At 40.0% G+C, this 20,926-nt stretch overlaps 1 protein-coding gene across 1 annotated transcript; it reads left to right on the top strand.

The window, feature by feature from the left end:
• Positions 1-8,298: 8,298 nt before the first annotated feature.
• Positions 8,299-9,884, top strand: TMEM174 (transmembrane protein 174; the record flags this gene model as incomplete). The annotated part of the gene is made up of 2 exons (XM_081318852.1): positions 8,299-8,912; positions 9,788-9,884. The coding sequence occupies 2 exons, from the start codon at positions 8,299-8,301 to the stop codon at positions 9,882-9,884; spliced, it is 711 nt and encodes a 236-aa protein (XP_081174978.1).
• Between the last annotated feature and the right edge of the window lie 11,042 nt (positions 9,885-20,926).

Here is a 20,926-nt window from a genome sequence, read left to right as displayed (position 1 = left end):
TTGCATAATCATTAGGCCAAGTTTTACTCATGCTGACTTAGCTACTTTGCTCCATCTAAATGTTTTAAGGAGTATAAAATGTTAGAAAAGGTTCGTCATTCACTATAAATGCACACTGTAAATTCGAATTGACTTGTGTTTGGGTAAGTTACGAAAATATTGCTGCTGGTAATACTGTATTGAATACAGAACACAGCTTGTTGTACTCTGAAGGATGGAAGCATATGCATTTTCCATACCATGTTCTTGCTCAAGCATTTGAAGTCAGCCAATAAGTGGCACAAGTCTTCAAGACCATAATAATTGTCTTCCACAAATGTATCCAGTCCCCTTTTAGAGGCATTTAAGTTAATGTCCACTACTATGTCTCGTGGTGAAGAACTTCACAAGTTAATTATTCACTATGTGAAGACATGCTTCTTTGGGGGTTCTTACACTTCACCAATGGGTCTTTAGATGATATGTCTCCTTATGCTGCTCTTTCATCTTTAGCCCACAACAGAGGCAGCTTAAAACTTCTACCTGTTGTCTTTAAAGCTGTGTTTTGCCTCTTCTGCTTATTGCAAGCCTCAGCATGCAAACATTCAGCTACATCTTATCAGAGAAGTTAGTGATAAAGTGATCAGGTGTTGGAATCTTCAGATTTGATTATGCATCTTGAGCTGTTGTAGATTTGCCCTCTCCCTTCTGACTGCATTGCCTTGTCTTCCAAATCCAAATTGGCATTGATTGCAGAGATCAGGCACCTGGTTTTCACAGAAGCACCAATCCATTTAATGTCTGACTATTGTTTGGTAGAGCACCAATAAGAAATTACATGAACTCCTCACATATACAAATCAAGCATTGTTCAGGAATAATTTAGACCTGATTTAAACATCTTTTAATAATGAAGAGAAGGACGAGGGTTGACATGATAGCAGTCTTCCAATATCTCAGGGGTTTCCACAAAGAAGGGGGAGTCAAGCTATTCTCCAAAGCACCTGAAGGCAGGACAAGAAGCAACGGATGGAAACTAGTTAAGGAGAGAAGCAACCTAGAACTAAGGAGAAACTTCCTGACAGTTACAACAATTAACCAGTGGAACAACCTGCCTCCAGAAGCTGTGAATGCTCCAATACTGGAAGTTTTTAAGAAGAGACTGGAGAGCCATTTGTCTGAAATGATATAGGGTTTCCTGCTTCAGGGGGGGGGAGGGGGAGGGGGGGAACTAATGACCTCAAAGGTCCCTTCCAACATCATCATCATTATTATCATCATCATCATCATTATTATTATTATTATTATTATTATTATTATTATTATTATTATTATTATTATTATTATTATTTATTATTATTATTTCAAAAGAGTGGTAGACTTTTTCTTTAAAAAACAACGGCAGAGTTACCACTATCTCCAAAAATAGAATTAGCTCTTTTCACAAAAGGTTGGTTCAAACTGGGAAAGTAAGTCAATTTCTGTTTTTTATTAGCTTGGTAGAAGTTGCATTGTTCTTCTGTTTTGCATGCTCCACAAAATATTCTCAAGGGCTGCTTGCCATGTTCAGTAATAATAGTAATGTTTCCTTTCATTATTTAATTGATTTTGGATATTTAGGATCTGCCATAAAATAAAAGTTTTGCCAGTTTTCTCCTCTAGCCTGAGTCACAGGCCTCCAGTGCTGCAAAGGGCCCGTGGTTGAAGCTGGAATAAGCCCAGTGCTCCATGCCATGTTGATCCTGTGATGTATCATTTAGGCTGCTTGTGAACACAGCTCTACCAGTCTTCTGAATAATTCTGTGTTCTAAAAGAGTTCAGCTGACTGACTGGGGCCAAGGATGAATTAGGATGAGACCAATCAGTGAACCATATGAACTCCTTCCTACCCTTCTTCAGATCATTTGATCTGTCAGGTTGGGTATTTTTGGACCCAGATGTACTGACCTAGATGTCTGGTGAACTGATGTGCTTTTTTAGAGTCTGGTTAATATGTCAATGGTATGGAGGACAGGAATGAAACCAAACGTGTTATGTGAGTTTTCTTTCACTTCACCCACCCTTGCACTGAGCTATATGCTGGACTATTTGGAACAACTGCTACTTGTCAGCTCTCTGGCACCGAACTTTATTTAGTTGACAAACTGCATGTTTTTGCTTGAAAGTCAGCAATTTCACTTTTATGTTATTTAATAACTTTCAGGTGAATGCCATCCAGATCCTCTGCTTTATATCTTAATTTGTTTTCTTGTTTCCTCAGTATAATAATAATAATAATAAAGTTGGAAGGGACCTTGGAGGTCATCTAGTCCAACCCCCTGCTCAGGCAGGAAACCTTATACCATTTCAGGCAAATGGCTGTCCAGTCTCTTCTTAAAAACCTCCAGTGTTGGAGCATTCACCACCTCTGGAGGCAGGTTGTTCCACTGGTTAAATGTTCTAACTGTCAGGAAGTTTCTCCTTAGTTCTAGATTGCTTCTCTCATTTACTAGTTTCCATCCGTTGCTTCTTGTCCTGCTTTCAGGTGCTTTGGAGAATAGCTTGTCTCCCTCTTCTTTGTGGCAGCCCCTGAGATATTGGAACACTGCTATCATGTCACCCCTCACCCTTCTCTTCATTAAACTACACATACCCAATTCCAGCAACCGTTCCCTATATGTTTTAGCCTCCAGCCCCCTAATCATCTTTGTTGCTCTTCTCTGTACTCTTTCTAGAGTCTCGACATCTTTTTACATCGTGGTGACCAAAACTGGATGCAGTATTCCAGGTGTGGCCTTACCAAAGCATTGTAGAGTGGTATTAGTACTTCACTTGGTTTCAATTCCCACCCTGAGAAAGTCAATACAGGGTTAATTATATATACTATATAGTGTCTTTTGTAATAAAGACAGCAGTTAAAACGATAACTTTTTGTGCTTTCTCAATATTCTGATCATCTTTTTATTCCTTTGTTGTTTAATAGCGAACCATTTCCCTCACACTAACTTGTTCTCCTTTTAATATTGTTGCCAAGCTGCTCCTCATCCTCCTTTTCTTTCTTCTCTTTCTCTGTTCTTTCTTTCTACTATTATTATTACTGATCTTTTCTTACATTGTTGAAGTATTATTTAAATAACCTCCAGGCACTATAATTGCCCTCTTTATTTTTCTTTTCCATCTCTTTTTTTTACAAGCCTCACTTTTTGGTAAAGTTTGGTAAACTTTCCCTTTTTGTACTCAAATGTGACTGCTTGCAGTTCCCCTTTGCAAGATAGCAACATATAGTAGCATTAATAGCAATGTTAATAGAGTAATAATACAGCTCTTTACATGAAAAGATGCAGAGAGCAGATCCAGGACTGCAATCATAGGACCATATTCTTTGACAGGCAGAGAAGCCTAAATTTGAAGTTACACTGAACCATTGCCACTTTGTGAGTTGTTTACGTACAGCTTTAATAATTTGTAATGCTTTGTGGTGGACTCAGCAACTGCACATGTACAAATAAATGGTTCAAAATATTTATAGTGCTTAGATAAATAGCCTACTTAGACAATGGCTATAAATACTGTTAAACTTAAATTGAGTTAATGCTTCAGCCCTGCAACTGTGTAATGACTAATTTCACAGGAATTGTGATTATTGTAAATAATAATCCAGACAGCTTATATCAGGGGTGTCAAACTCAATTTCATTGAGGGCCGCATCAGCATTGTGGTTGCCCTCAGGGGGCCGGGTGGGTATGGCCAGGGTGGGCATGGCCTACTGGGTAGGCGTGGCTAGAGTGCGTATGGCCTACTGGGTGGGCGTGGCCAGCTCTACATCGTTCGCATCAAGGCTGCCTATGGGGGCCTGGGCAGGAGTGGGACAGATCTGTGGGTCTCTGGCAGAAGGAGGGTCTCTGGGCCAGAGCCAAGGCAGTGGGGGCCATTCCCTCACTGTTTCCAGGATGGCTTCGCGGGCCACATGAAACCACTTCACGGGCCGGATCCGGCCCCCAGGCCTTGTGTTTGACATGTCTGGCTTATATCATTTGTTTATTTTTCAACTGGCCTCTTCTATGAGCTTGACCTCTTTTGCTAAACTTTTTATTTACTCATATGCTTATCAGGAATTACCAGAAAAGATTTGGGGTTAAGAAATACCTGTTACCTTGATAATCGTAACAATATGATGTTAAGTTCTAATAAATAATTAAAATTGCAGTACTAGACACGTCTATTAGAAAGTCAGCATCATTGAACAGAACTGTGGAGCAATGCTGAAATTCCTGATGTGGAAGGAATTTAAAGCTAAGTTAGTTTATTAAAAGAAAAGTTAATTACAGTCTAAACAATGGTAGGAAGTAGCACTCCATGACAACAAAAGTTAATAGGAAAAGAAAAGAGAGAGTTCCTAAAAAGGCACAACTGCACATTCTAACAAGAAAGTGGGGAGGAAGATCATAGAAGTCACCAACTGGCTGTACAAAATGTCTAGTAAAAAATCTGAAAATAAAAGAAGATATCAGAGCTGAAAAGAGGGATAGGCTACCTAGAAGTGATGGAATTTTAAAATTGTGTCAGAAAAATTAAGGTTCTGAAAGAACTAGGGCTAGCAAAGTGTGATATACAACCAAGATGGCTGGAATCTATGTATTCAAAATAAAGAAAAAGGAATCATTATACAAAATGCTCTGTGAAGATGAACAAGCAGAACACCTCCTTTGGCTCACTCTATTCTAAGAGTGACTTAATAATAGCATGAATATAGGTAGTCCTCGAATTACAACAGTTTATTTAGTGACCAGTCAAAGTTACAACAGCACTGAAGAAAGTGATGACTATTTTTTACACTTATGACCATTGCAGCATCCCCATGGTCACATGATCAGAATTCAGATGCTTGTGAACTCACTCATATTTATAATGGTTGCAGTGTCCCGGGATCATGTGATCACCTTTTGTGACCTTTCGACAAGCAAAGTCAATGGGGAAGCCAGATTCACTTAACAATCATGTCGCTAACTTAACAACTGATGTGATTCACTTAACAACTGTGGCAAGAAAGGTCGTAAAATGGGGCAAAACTCACTTAAAAAATGTCTCACTTAGCAATATAAATTTTGGGCTCAATTGTGGTCGTAAGTTGAGGACTACCTGTATATCTAATCATCTCTTTTTTTTCTACAATGTCCTCATGGTGTTTTCTTCTCACTCCAGGTTTATTTATTTATTTTTATTTTATTTTAATTCCATTTATATCCCGCCCTTCTCCGAAGACTCAGGGCGGCTTACAAGCTTAGCAGTAGCCTTCATTCTATGTATATGCCTGCTTATTAGGGCTTTCACACACACCCCAAGCGGCATTATTACAAAGTCAGCTTAATTGCCCCCAACAATCTGGGTCCTCATTTTACCTACTTCGGAAGGATGGAAGGCTGAGTCAACCTTGAGCCTGGTGGGATGCGAACCTCCACTAATTGCAGGCAGCTGGTGTTACTTAAGGAAGCATTAGCCCACTGCTCCACCAAGGTTACATTCAAGACAGATTAAAGTCATCCATAACTGTTTCAAATTGAAATTAGGGCTTTCTCAATTAAGCAATTAACAAGCCACAATTGTTTACCTGTAGATACGTATATTGACATATTTTGTTGACCACTCAGTTGGTGCCATGGTCAAATGACCCACAGAGGGTGGGATCAACATAGCACCTATTGGCCATGTCGGCTGGTGTCAACATGACAGCACCAGTACCTATTGCGGCCTGTGAGCATGCAAGGATATTCTGCTTTGGGCAGCAGAAGATTCCAGATCTTTGTAACCAAATCAAATTTGTCCAAATAAAAAACAAAAGCAACCTCTAGATGGCAATAAAAGATTTTGATTGGTTTTTCCCTCATTTTGAGGGCATTCAGATTTCCCCAGCTAAATTTTGTACCTCAAAATTATTCAAATGATGATTACCATTTGAGTAATTTGAGAATTCTGGAACTCTGTACTGCACTAAATTTTAGCTTTTCCCCCCTAGGTTGATAGGTTCAAGTGTCTGGCAAAGTGTTTTTTATTCATTTAGTCCCAGACCTGATACTTACATTCTGGAATTTCAGTTTCTACTCTTTTCCTCAGTGTAACTACTCAAATGTCATTGAAAGATTTTTGAGAAGTACCATTTAAGCCAGGGGTCTTCAAACTTGGCATCGCTGGCTGAGGAATTCTGGGAGCTGAAGTCCACAAATCATAAAAGGACCAAATTTGAAGACCCCTGATTTAAGCCAAGGATTGATAACACTGAATCTGCAGCACACGTGTTACCTCCCCACCCACCCAAGGATATTTCTGGATTCCCTTAAAATCATTTTTTTAAAAATGCAGTGGATAAAACCTTGCAGAATTACCAAGTTCCTTCCATTAAAATCTGAAAAATGTTGAGTGAAGATTTTGACACTGCTTTTAATTTATTTCTGCTTTGATGCCTGCCACAGGAGCAACCAACAAATGCCCTCACAAAGCATTTGTAGCTTCTGCACCACCAGATGGGTCAGGCTTTTTGTGAACATCTACTGATTTTGCTTAGCCAGTTTTTTTATTATGAGTTTCACCTTTGCAAGTTGCTTTGAAAGGGGCTGTTTTAAAGAACAATTAGAAATAATTTAATAATTTGTGAGCTCACAATAATTCTGAAAGAAGTTATATGACAAATTGGAAGCAAGTTTTTAGGCTACTATGTAAAAATACATTTACCAGATTTTGAAACATTTTTCAACTCATTTATGCCACTCGTTTATGCTCATCAAGGACTTTAGAAACAGAATATTGGTAACACAGCCGTGTCCATCCTTTGACTCTGTCTTCTTCATTCACTGCTACAAATTAGCATTTCTGCAAGGCATTAAATGCAAAACAAGCTGGCTCAGGAAGAAACCTAAATTAGATGTATTACAGTTAGAAGTTATTTTTTGTTTGCAAAACTGTATATTATTTTATACAAAAACCATTCCCTGAATTACTATCATAACCTTAAAACTTTAAGTAGAATTAGGATTCATGCATAGAGGAGAAATAAGAGGTGCAAGCATAAACAGATCCTAGTAGCTGTGTTATAATTATTAAAACTGAGGTTTAAATATGAAAGCATATCTCGGCAACCTGCTTAGGTATTAGTTGTGGCAATGTCATTTTATGTTTTATAAAAGACCAAATCACACACTCTGGGAACATTACTTGGAAAAAGCACCAAGGAAGAAAAATAGTTCAGATAGGAAGCCTACTCAGTTAGACTGTAATCAGTCTCCCACCTGTAAACTTGTAACATCTGACTTACCAAATGGGAGAAATAAAAAATCATGACTCAGATCTCAACACTTTAGAGAAAAGAATCCTTTAGACTAGAGCAAAATTCTTTATAGGATTTCTTTGTTCATCATAACTATATTCCAGAAAAAAATGTGACTTGCCTAAAATGATCCCAAAATGCAGGACCAGGTCATATCCCCAGCTACAGATACTCCGGCAACAACTTTTTTTTTACTGTCTTTGTGATGTTGCCTTCATCTTATCCTCAGCTCCTGAATGAGATAGCCCTAAGGCATTCTCAGCTGCTAAAGTAATGTTTTCCTCTTCTGACTTCATCCAAGATCAGCCTTAAAGTGGATAACAGTTCCTCACTTATTACACTACTCTGGAAAGAAGTCAGGTGACTGAAGCAACTGGGAACAGAGGTCATAGGGTCAGGACTGGGATAAGATAGCAAAATCCAAACCAGCATAGTTTTCTGCTGACTCAAGGATAGGTGGATAACATTGTAAAATGTAGAGGTGTGATCACATACCTATTCCCACTTCTAATAATCTAGAATCCTTACACAAGACATCCAAAAATCTAGCAACACACACTGCCAAAGAGAAGAGTGGTAAGACAAGACAATGTTCCAATAGTTTTATTTTGAGTTTTTGCTCTAAGTGAGAATGTAGTAATAACAAAGTATGAAGGAGATTTATTGCCTATTCCACCCTTGTATCTTTTCTACTTTTGAAGATGGGGGTGGATGGGTTAATTGTAATTTGTGCATGAACTTCCTTTAGGTTAGATGTAGGTTAGATGCACAGGTTAGATGTAACCCTAAGGTTATGTGTCAGTATTTATCTCTGGAGACAGTGCAGGTAGGATAAGACAAATATGGAGTAACACACAATATAAACTGAAGGGCCCCTTTAGGACCAGAAAGTCCAGAGTCTGCAGTAGTTTGACTACATTAATGTGAACAAAGTTCTTGTGTAACAAATATGAACCTTCAGCCTGGAATACTTTTCTAAGCATATCCTTTTCCAGGCTATTTCAGAACTGTTCTCCTGTGTAATGGATCGCAGTCACAACACTGTGGAAGATACCTCTGCCAATGTGTTTTCTGTCTCTCCTTGCCAGCCAAATCACTCTGAAATTCTTGCATCTGATGACGACAAAGCTGGTGGTGCATTACTTTTCTCTGGAATATTTTTTGGGGTTATAGGAATCACCTTCACTGTGATTGGATGGGTGAAATATGAAGGTGTTATTCACTTTGAATGGACTCGATTGCTTGGACCCACTCTGCTGTTAATGGGTGTGACATTTTTGCTGATTGCTGTATGCAGATTTAAAATATTCTCCTGCAACTCCTGCAACCAGAATGAAGAAAGGACACTTGATACTGAAAGAACATATAATGGGCTTTATCCTGTAGTTAGGCAGCCCAACACTCTTCATGGAGCTGCAATGGTTCCTTACCTGCCTTCTCAAACCCAGGAAAGGATTGGTATCAATTCAGCCAATTTGCAGGAAGTATTGAGCCATTCTGAATTTCTCCCTGGCTCCACATCAATAATTCCTACTCTTAATCATTCTCATTCTGATAATGTCACTTCCATGGGCAGCTCAGCTTTTTCTGAAGAGAATTATTCTGCTTATCCTACAGTGGACACCATAAGTGAAAGGTAAGTTATTTGGGAATATTATACTTCAGGGTAAACTACAAGATCCAGGTAGAGATATTAGGGAAGTAGAGTTGGTATCAGTCCTTGGGTAAAATCCCTGTAACTGCTCTAAGTGAAAGCATTGCCTGAAGCTTCAACTATAAAGTTGCTATTCCAGTTAAGTAATGCACTGACATGCATTATGCAGCTTTAATTTTCCATGTGTTGGTGTTTTTCTCAAGTACATTTCTCTCTTATCTTGAAAGAACTTTTTTTTAGCCCAATGTATATAATACTTCAATCAAAATAAAAGGAGTGGATTACTGAGTGTATAATCTATTATCACAAGCTGACCTTCATGGATTTCAGACCCAGAGTTTATTTTTGGAGCTTTAGATCTTATAAATTAAAGAGTAGTTTGCATCTTACACACAAAACAATTATATCCTCCAATTTTCTTATAATGGTATGATGGAAATTATCATTTTATGGTGCAACAGTGATGTTTGGTTATATATTGAATTTGCTGCAATAATTAAGGTACCAGCTGTTAAATAACACATTTTCAAACAAAAGCACAAGGATAACAATACTAAGACACGCTAATCTCTATTGACCTTTCTGCATCATCAAGCTTTTGTACAGTAAGTGCACATTTGTCTCTCACTTGCACTTTGCAGGGAGAAATGCAGGCACGTTTTGGACATGCATATAAAACCCACCCTAACTACAAATGTCCAAGACCCCCTGCCTGTTCCCATCATTCCAAATAACAAAATACACTTGTGATACGTTTTAAAATATCTCTTTTTATTCATATCTCCTTTGTTTGTTTTGCTATTGTTGCGTCTTATAAAATGCCTCTCTCCCTGCTCATCCACCCATCACATTTCTAGGTCAACTAACAGTCTTGAAGAAGCTGAAGAGATATTGGATGAAGATCTTATGTCCTTACCTCCTCCTTACGAGAAGCTATTCTCACTTTTGCCATAAAGAGAGCTGCTTAATAGCTCCATAAAGACTGCGTCTACTTCAGTAAGACCACCAACATACGTATATAACCATAATAAGTATAAACCATATAGATGAATTTTACTGACAACTATTTTTGCTGAAAACAGTTGTTCATTCATCAGGCAGCTGAACTAAATGCAAGTGGACATATTTCTTCTAAGTGTATAACATTTTGCATTTGCAGCTCTAAAATCACCCTGCCATTCCAGTTCACCTATTCCCCCCTGCCCCCGGGTTCTTGAATAATATGCAAATGGAGTTTTTATTTAAACCTGGGTTATGTGTGAAATCCAGATATATATATTATATATATATATATATTATATATATATATATATATATATATATATATATATATATATATATATATATATATATATATATATATATATATATATATATGTTTTCGTAGATTCTCGCGGGTGTCTGTATGTGTAGATCTAGAGTCTCGGGTTTCTTACAACACAACAAAAAACCCCACCCATTCAGAACACACCCCACCCAACCAGAAGACAGCCACGCCTCCAACCAATCAGAAGACAACCACGCATCCACCCAATCAGAAGACAGCCACGCCTCCAACCAATCAGAAGACAACCACGCATCCACCCAATCAGAAGACAGCCACGCCTCAGAACACAGCCCCACCGGCAGTTGGAAGGAAAGGAACAGCCAGACCACGCATTGCTCCTGGAAGCAGCAGGAGGAACACTCCGGCCTGATGATGACGGATGGGATTTCGTCGAAACGTCGCCACAACTTTCTGAAGATGAAAGGAACGCGGGAAGAAACCCGAGACTCTAGATCTACACATACAGACACCCGCGAGAATCTACGAAAACAAATATCATACCTCTACGGGGAGGACATCTACCAACTGACCAGGACTTACGAAAAGTCAGAAGTACGAAGAGCAAGAATACTAAGTGACATACCTTTCCTATGCCAATGTCGAGACCAAAATATAAGACCAAATTGTTTCAAATTGAAATTCCACATCAATACCACCTCAACCAAACACATTCTAAGAAGAACAGAAATGGCATTACTAAGAAATGAACTCCACAATAAAAGATTTCAATTAGACCAAACAAACAAGGACCTACTATCATTACATCTCAAACTCAGCAACATTATTCACCCGATACTATGGGACAAAGTGAAACAACTGGCGGTTTGGAGAGCAGAAACAGAGACCATCTATAAAAACAACAGACATTCAAAGAAACTCAAACAATTAGAAAACTACAACAACCAAACAACCACATCACAACAACATCTACAACAAGTAGTGCATAACATCTCCCACAGAAGACTAACAACAGCAGAAACAAACGTCCTAGCAAAAGGTTTCAACTTCGCTGTTGCACCAAAGAAAATTCCCACAGAAACCATCATATGTGGAGTTGAAACCAGCTTAACTAAACTCAATGCAGATGAAGCAGACCAAGTCAGACATGAAGTCACCCACATCCTATGCACAAGCAAACCACCCAAAAGCAACCTAACAAAAGAAGAACAAGTAGCATTGCAAAACCTAAGAAAAGACAACAGCATAATCATACTACCAGCAGATAAAGGCAATGCTACAGTGGTAATGGACACATCAGACTATGAAGAGAAACTGTCCAACTTACTCAAAGAAACTACATACAAACCTATATATACAGATCCCACAACCTATCTAGAAAAGACCACCAAGAAAAAGATAAAATCAACTTCTATAAGCCAAGAAACCCAACAAACAATCATTCCTAGGGAGAAGTCATCCAGATGCCCAAAACTATATGGCCTCCCCAAAATACACAAAGATGGAATCCCACTAAGACCCATAGTAAGTTCTATAGGCTCACCACTACAAAACTTAGCTAAATACCTAGCAAAACAATTACAACCTCATGCAGAAATGGCAGCTTCATATGTCCAAAACTCATACCACTTTATAGAATTAGTGAAAAATCTACAGATAGACCAAAAAGACTTGCTAGTCAGCTTCGATGTGGTATCACTATTCACCCAGGCGCCAGTCCAAGAAGCTCTATCAACAATAAGAAGCAAATACCAACCACCAAACCATATTATAGAACTAGCAGAACACTGCTTATCAAACACATACTTCATACACAGAGGCCAGAGATACAAACAAATAGAAGGCGCACCAATGGGATCCCCTCTATCACCAGTTATCGCCAACCTTTTCATGGAAGAATTTGAAACTAACGCTCTGGAAAAGACCACAAACAAACCAAAACTGTGGCTCAGATATGTGGATGACACCTTCGTGATCTGGCCCCATGGAAGAAAGGAGCTAGAAAACTTCCTGACACACCTGAACAGCCTACATCCCAAAATAAAATTCACCATGGAGATTGAAACAAACAACCAGTTACCTTTCCTGGATGTACTTATATACAAAAAACAAAACGGCACCCTAGGACACACAGTCTACCGAAAGAAAACACACACCAACCGTTACCTCAATGCGCAATCACATCATCACCCAGCACAAATAAATTCAGTAGCCAAAACACTAATAACAAGAACCAGATGCCTTGCGGATGAAACACATATACAAACAGAACTACACACCCTGACAGACATATTGACAGCAAACAAGTTCCAAAAAAACAAAATCACCAATATGATTCAGCAGGGGACTCCGAAACAGAAAAACATCCAAGAAGAAGAACAGAACAACGGACGAGCCATCTTGCCCTACATAAAAGGAACAACCGACAAAATCAGTAAAGTACTACGCAAACATAACATCAAAACCGCATTTAACACTGACAGAAAGATATCAACCATCCTGAGAAACCCCAAAGACAAAATAGAACTGGAAAACCAGGGCATATACCAAATCCCATGCGCCTCCTGTCCAGCAACATACATCGGACAGACTAACAGAAGAATAGAGGTACGTGTAGAAGAACATAAGAACTCAGTACAGAAGAAAGATCACACATCTTCACTAGTACAACACATAAACACTACGGGACACAACATCAATTTTGAAGGTACAAAAACAATCGCCAAAATAGAACATCTCAATAGCAGAATAATCAGAGAAGCCATTGAAATAGAAAAACACCCAGACAGTATGAACAAGCGAGACGACACCTCCCGCCTACATGCCATTTGGAAACCAGCATTGATAGAGAAACGAATTTCAGCAAACAAGGATTTAAAAAACCAACAAACAACCCCAAATGCCACCAGCCCCAGCAAGACTCATCCACACCCAGAACAAAAACTCTCCCACATAAAAGACAGAACAAGTCAAGCAAAAGTGCCATCACCCAAACAGAAGAACGCACACACGAACCTGACTGACCCATACCAGAGATACATAGCAGGTCCTCGAACTCGGAGCCAAACCAAAGCTCTGGAGGCCACTACACAGCCCACTCCTCAGGACACCAAATCACAACACTCAGGATATTACAACACAACAAAAAACCCCACCCATTCAGAACACACCCCACCCAACCAGAAGACAGCCACGCCTCCAACCAATCAGAAGACAACCACGCATCCACCCAATCAGAAGACAGCCACGCCTCCAACCAATCAGAAGACAACCACGCATCCACCCAATCAGAAGACAGCCACGCCTCAGAACACAGCCCCACCGGCAGTTGGAAGGAAAGGAACAGCCAGACCACGCATTGCTCCTGGAAGCAGCAGGAGGAACACTCCGGCCTGATGATGACGGATGGGATTTCGTCGAAACGTCGCCACAACTTTCTGAAGATGAAAGGAACGCGGGAAGAAACCCGAGACTCTAGATCTACACATATATATATATATATATATATATATATATATATATATATATATATATATATATATATATATATATATATATATATATATTTGGAGCATGAGTAGTTTGAGGAGGGACCAGTGCTTTTTATCCCAAGATGATATAAAAAAGCAGGAATGAGCACATGAGGATACTTGTATCCTATTTTAGGCTTTACCAAGTCAGCAGATGGAGAATCAGACACAAGACAGTACTCACATGTTAAATTATTATTGTAGTTCTTGAGCCAAATAGAAGGATGGAACAAGAGACAACCCATAAGTTAAAAGCATTCTTTTAAAAATTGTACTTAAAAATGTACAGCAATCAATACCAGACTGAATATTAGAAAAACACTTTCTGTTGTTGTTAGCTGCGAAGTCGTGTCCGACCCATCATGACCCTATGGACAACGTTCCTCCAGGCCTTCCTGTCCTCTACCATCTTCTGGAGTCCATTTAAGCTCACGCCTACTGCTTCAAAACACTGTCTAGAGAGGTGCAAAAGATCAGCTGGGCAGAAAGAAGTTGAAGAGTGAGAGCTGAACAAGCAGAACAAGATGACTAATGAAAATTTGCTCCAGTAGCTGCTCAACGAAGACCATATTTTCATGCTTCTGTCTTCAAAACGTACCTTAGCCGCTGCTGCTGGATCTCAAGGACTGGTTAATCATAGGGGCTATATAGAAATGGGGGCTTATGCCCAAGTAATGATTTCTTTACTTCCTGGCTTCAGCAATCCTTGGACATGAGAGCTCCACAGGGACTTGTTCAAGGTGGTCAGGGGTTATTGGTCAGGCCCAGGCACTACAAAGTGGGGCTCCAGATAAGCTTCTCTTGTATTTTGAGTCATCCTTTGATGGGAATTCTAAGGGGTGTAGGGATACTATGTAAGTTTTAGCCCCATTTAAATATATGAGTATGATCCATGACTGAGGAAGAACCAGACCACCCATAAGGGTGAAAAGGTGTGTGTGTGTGTATAATCATGTTCTTTTTTTTTTGAGGGAGGGAGGGAGGGAAGGAGAACCTTGTAGTTTTCCATAAAAATATCACTGGTAGAGGTGCAAATTATGTGGCCTTCTGGAAAAATATCACTAATTTATATTTATAATGCTTTTAAAAATACAGTTTACTTTGTAACTTTATTAGTTTAACAGTGTTATTGTAGGATTCATTCAAACCTGAGATATTTAAGAAGTGAATATGATTCTGGCTGGTGATGAAACATTCATTTTTAGAATAACATTCTAAATAGCAAGAAAAAAAGGCTGACCTAGCTCATTTTGATGGATGAAAAAGATGGGTGATGGTGCAGAAGCTAAACCTCTCCCATATCCAGTTTTTTTTCCTTCTGTACAATTGCGTTTGATTCTCAGAGACTCTCTGGACAAGACTGCAATTTTTTTGGCAAGTGGTTTGCCATTGCCTCCTTCCTAGGGCTGAGAGAGAATGTCTGGCCCAGGTTTACCCAGTTGACTTTGTGCTTAAGGCAGGAACAAGAACTCACAGTCTCCCAATTAGTATCCTGATGTAACCACTATTCCATAGTGGTTCTTCCCCAAGTTTTAGATTTTGTGAAGTTGCTAAAGGTTAGCGCAGAGTGCATATGGTATGGACTGGGGTTGGGATTTAAGTTTGGGTGATGGCTGTTTTCTCCCATTCTTGTAACTTCACTGTTGGGCGGGTGGGGGCAGGGTGTTGTTTAGATTTCAGTGTGAAAGAAACCAAAGTATGCCAAGTGTGCATGTGTGTGTGGGTAAAATAAAGAGAAACTTGAGTTGAAACAAACAAATATGAAAAGTATTCAGAGATCAGTAAAAGGAAAGAAAATATCAACACCTAGGTATGAGCATTTCACCTTCTCCTCATTGGGGTTCACCTCAGATCAGAAGGTGGCATTTACAGAGGTACTCAAGGAAGAGTTTCCCCAGAGCCTGCAGCATTCCAGATATTACTAAATTCCATCTTCTTTCATTTTTAACTATTGCCCATGCTTCTGCTACTTGCCATTCACCAACATCTGGGAACCCTATATTAGGAACCAATGGAGACCAGTCTCTTTCATTGTTCCCTATTATTTGCTTATTTAATCATTTCATTCATTTCATTTATTAAATTTGTATACCGCCCTTCTCCCGAAGGACTCAGGGCGGTGAACAGGGCATATATGAATAGAAAATACAAAAATTAAAAGAGAATTAAATAATTGCCCAGATAAAACAGTAAGAATATAAAAACCCATTAAAAACCCTAAAATCCCCCATCAGGCCAGGCCAGCTTGTTCAAATAAATGGGTCTTCAGACCGCGCCGGAAGGAGCGAAGGTCCGGTGCCATCCGGAGCTCAACCGGCAGTTGGTTCCATAAAGCCGGAGCGCCCACAGAGAAGGCCCTCCCCCTGGGGGCCACCAGCCGACATTCTCTGACCGGAGGCACCCTGAGGAGGCCCTCTCTGTCGGAACGCACAGGGCGGAGGGAAGTTGATGCCGGCAGCAGGTGGTCCCCGAGGTACTCCGGACCCATGCCATATAAGGACTTAAAGACCATAACTTAAAGGCCATAATCTTTAAGGCCATTGTCAGCACCCAGATGTTACATGGGTTTTCTAATCTCCTGCCTCTTGTTATCTTTACAGTGAAGTGGAACAGAGATTAACACAAGCCAACGTTTAAAATAAAACCAGTTTGCTCAGTTATTCTTTTTAACAGTAGCTTATGAAACTTTGTGCAGGAAAACACTCAGCAAACTGATGGAAACTCTTCTTCCTGTACTTTCTCTTTTCATTGGCATTTCACATTCTGGAATATTCCAATATTCAAAATTCTGTCACCAAAATTTTTCATTTGGAAAATATTTTTCATTTAATAAATAGCTGAATCCATATTTGCAAATCATAATGACACCACAATCCTGGCAAAACTCTTGTTAGTTAATTTCATCTTCCTAAATTTAAAACCCAATAATCTGCAAACCACCACTGATGTATTGTTGCTCTACAATTGCTATAATTTATGTCATTAAAGATCCCAAATCCTCTTTTTTCTCTTCTGTTTTGCCCAGCATCCCCTTAATATTTCACAGACCCCTGCCTGTGAAAGAAGCCTGTTTTACATTAGTCAGTAATACATTGAATCATTCCTGCAAAATGATTTATTATGGATTACAAATTCTTATATGGCACTAAGTTAATGATTAGACAAGCAATACATCATTGGTGTGATTGGTTGCATATGGCTCTGATTTTAACTTTCTGTATAGTCAGGAGTTTACCACAAAATCTTCTTGTTATTACAATTCAAAATCATTTGCTGTCTATAGTCATACTGGTCCCACAGAAGGAAACTGCTCCCCAAATACACATATTTCACATCCACTGAGTACTTTCATGGGTTCTTCCCCCACCCCACCCCCAAGAAGATAACAAAAGATGTAATAAACATGTGAATCCAGTATTTCTAAAAGCATCCCATCATGTAAAGCCAGAGAATTTAGAGGAATCTTCATCAACTTCATATGGATTGGAGGTCTTAACATCCTACATTCCTAAAGCCCCTACTGGCTGAAAATCTTGTAATTTCAGAATTTTGCAATCACATTACAACTGGAGGGCACCAGATTGGGAAAAAAATGGCTTACAAAAAAAATTTTGGCTTGGTGTTGGAGTCAGGTGAGCCCTGGTGGGTGAGATGAACCAAGCACCTTCAGCCACTTTAGGCTGATGCAGTATGTCCCTTCCCCTCTTTTGAGACAATTCTGCTTTGGGCAACAGAAAGTCAAATTCTTCCAAAGTGGACTCTTCCCCTGACCCTACTAGGACTCCAAAGAGATTCACCTGCTTGGAAACCTGGATCCACCTGAACAGCAGCTAATGGTGGTGGATGGAGAGTGAAGCTGGAGAGAGAACAATGTGCTTCTTTCCCTGCTGCTTCAGGGCACAATCCTCTGTATACATATCAGTTTTTGTTTAGGGGGCCTTGGGACAGTTCTAATCCACATCTGGAATAAACCTGTACTCAAATAGTGCCTGCCAACCTGTTTTGGGCTGGCACAACTGTTTTGCGTGAGAATCCAACAATCAGCTTCTATTGGACAGGGGTTCACTAACTATACCAATGTTTCCACATAGCATTATTCAATAATGCTTTTTCTGAAGCATTCATAAACCTTTGTCCGTAAGAAGGCCAAGATAGGCCATCCTTTTGAATGCCCACATAAAACATTCTTCCATGAAGAAAAGCCTTCAGGCCCTCATTCTTCCAGTTACAAATTCTTTTAACAAGTTGATAGAAAGAATTTAGCAGCCTCTTGGACACCACTAGGTGGCAGCTGCGGAGAGCAAAAGGCAGACCAGCCTCAGTAAGGCCCATAGCACCTTCCACTTCTCTCTTGTCCCCTCTCTTGTTCTAGGGCTTGTCTGGATGGCTGCCACTGAGCAATAACAATGCATGTTATACTTGTCCCGGCAACGATAATTTGCTACTACAGTATATACAATGTGCATTTCCTGAGAGATATGGCCATACATGCAATAGAGGATATCGTCAAGCATTGCCAGCCATACCCCTACAGTGGATTCTGTACAAAACAATTAGTTTTTCTTTCCTCTGTTTACATTTGTGCAACATAATCCATGCACATGTTTACTCAGAACTAAATTCCATTCAGTTAATAGAATTTACTCGTCAGTTATAGGTACAGGAGATTTTAGTTCTAGGGTAGAAAGAGAAAAGAACATGCTATGCTCAACATGAACACGTGTTATCTCCTGATCTTTTCAACACTATTCCTTGTATTCCTTTTGGGTGTCTTCCTGATAATCCGATAACTTTGATCTTAATAACATTGCCTCTCCTGATTAATACTAGGGTGACAAATACCAGGAAATTCAAAACTGTGGGCTGAGATTCCTGAACCACAATGGTAGCAAAGTGTAAGTTTACAAAATGTAATGTATTGGCAAAAACACATGATTTTGGAAATCATCAGAATAATGTTTAACAAGTGAGATTTTGCAAGTTTTAAAAGAAGAACATTGATTTATTCACTAGGAGTGAAATATAAGCTTCCACCTCCATTCTGGTTCCTAGAAAGACCCTATATCCAATTTCTAGGCCTATCTCCTCAATTCAATTAGCCTGACAAATGCAATTTACAGAGGGAATTCTTTCCGGTAAACAGATTTAGAGTGTCCTATTTGAAAAGAGGGTAAGGGGAGAAAGGAAAAGAAAAGGGTGGTTCTGCTCCATGTATTAATCTGCGATCCAGCTGGCTTCATCTCTCGCTCCCCAAATCGGATGTGGCTCTCCTAATGAAGCTCGCATGCCATTGTATACATTAAGCTGCAGAGTGTAATTTCGTTTTGATGAATCCACGGTCCCCATCTGATCTGCATTTGCCTACAAGGAAGCCGGAACCCCGCATAATGTGCGCGTGCGTTGTTCCTTCCCGCCACCCTCCTCATTATCCGGAATCTACATTTCGCAGGCAATCGCCGACCGAAACTAGCGTGGGGAGGAAGAAGGAGGCCGCTCCGCCTCAACGATCGCCAGAGCCCCCTCCCTGCTTATTGCCTTTCCACCTGGCGGGACCTGCTAGCTCAGCGTTTCCCAACCTTAGGAACTTGAAGATGCGTGGACTTCAACTCCCAGAATTCCCCAGCCAGCATAGCTGGCTGGGGAATTCTGGGAGTTGAAGTCCACGCATCTTCAAGTTCCTAAGGTTGGAAAACGCTGTGCTAGCTCACTTTTCTACAGGCTGCCCAGATGCCGTCTCGGCGGCCGGACAGCGAAGGGTCGCTGGTGGGCGTAGAGGAGACGCCTCGTTTGCCTGCTCTGCCCTGGCCACCTTGGCGGATCAGGCAGAGACGAAGTTACCGCTGCTTTAAGCACCCTTATTTGCAGCGGTTCTCCTTAAAACCGCTGAAGTCTGGGAGAAGTTGGGTAGTTTTGTACAATGCTGGAGAGACGCCGCGCTCGTGCTGTTTAGAACAGAACAGAATAGAATAGAGCTGGAAGGGACCTTGGAGGTCTTCTAGTCCAGCCCCCTGCTCAAGCAGGAGAATACCACCTCAGATAAGTGACTGTCTAGTATTTTCTTAAAAATCTCCAGTGATGAAGCGCTTACGATTTCTGGGGGTAAGCTGTTCCACTGGTTAATTGTCCTCACCTTCAAGAAGTTTCTCCTTAATTCCAGGTTGCTTCTCTCTTTGATCAGTTTCCATCCATCGTTTCTTGTTCTTCCCTCTGGTGCTTTGGTGAATAACGTGACCCCCTCTTCTTTGTGGCAGCCCCTCAAATACTGGAATACTGCTATCATGTCTTCCCTATTTCTTTTCTTTAGACTAGCCAAACCCAAGTCCTACAGCCATTCTTTGTATGTTTTAGTCTCCAGGCCTTTGATCAACTTAGTTGCTCTTCTCTGAATTTTTTTCAAACTCAACATCTTTTTTCTGATATGGTGACCAAAATTGGCTGCAGTATTCCAGGTGTGTTCTCACTAGTGGTACTAATACTTTGTGTGATCTTGATTCTATGCCTCTGTTTATACAACCCAGGATTGTATTAGCTTTTTGGGTTGGTGATGCATACTGCTGGCTCATAGTCAAGTGATCATCCACTAGGACTCCAAGGTCCCTCTCACAGTTACTGGTTTTGAGCCAGGTCTCACCCAATCTTTGATTTTTCCTGACTAAATGTAAAACTTCGCTTTTCTCCACATTGAAACTCATTTTGTTGGATAGGGCCCATTGTTCAAGTCTGTCAAGATCTTTTTGGATCCTGAGTTTGTCTTCTGGGGTGTTGGCTACTCCTGTCAGTTTGGTGTCATCTGCAAATTTGATGAATTCCCCTTCAAGGCAAGGCAAGGACTGGAGAGCTCTGGAAATCTGACAGGACATATTATAAGACAAAGTTTGATGAAAACATGGACCTCCTTAAGATGAATCACTAGCCTCACCTTCAAATGCTTTCAGGGATAATTGCAACAGGAAAAGTGTAATTAGTATCCAGATATGGCGTATTAAGATCATAGAAATAGGTTAAAGACACAGCAAGAATGATCCAGTGAGGATAGGAATTTATCATAACTGAGATATTTACAAATTATTAAAAATAAAAAGTGATCTTGAGAAAGGAGGGACTTTAAGAAAGGTGTGGAATTTGAAATATTCATAGAGAATGATCACCTATTAGAATAAATATATAAACTCTTATTAAAT

Source organism: Vipera berus (genome assembly GCF_964194415.1).
Source record: "Vipera berus genome assembly, chromosome: 2".
NCBI classification, from domain to species: Eukaryota; Metazoa; Chordata; class Lepidosauria; order Squamata; family Viperidae; genus Vipera; species Vipera berus.
This window is presented reverse-complemented; position numbering and strand designations above follow the sequence as displayed.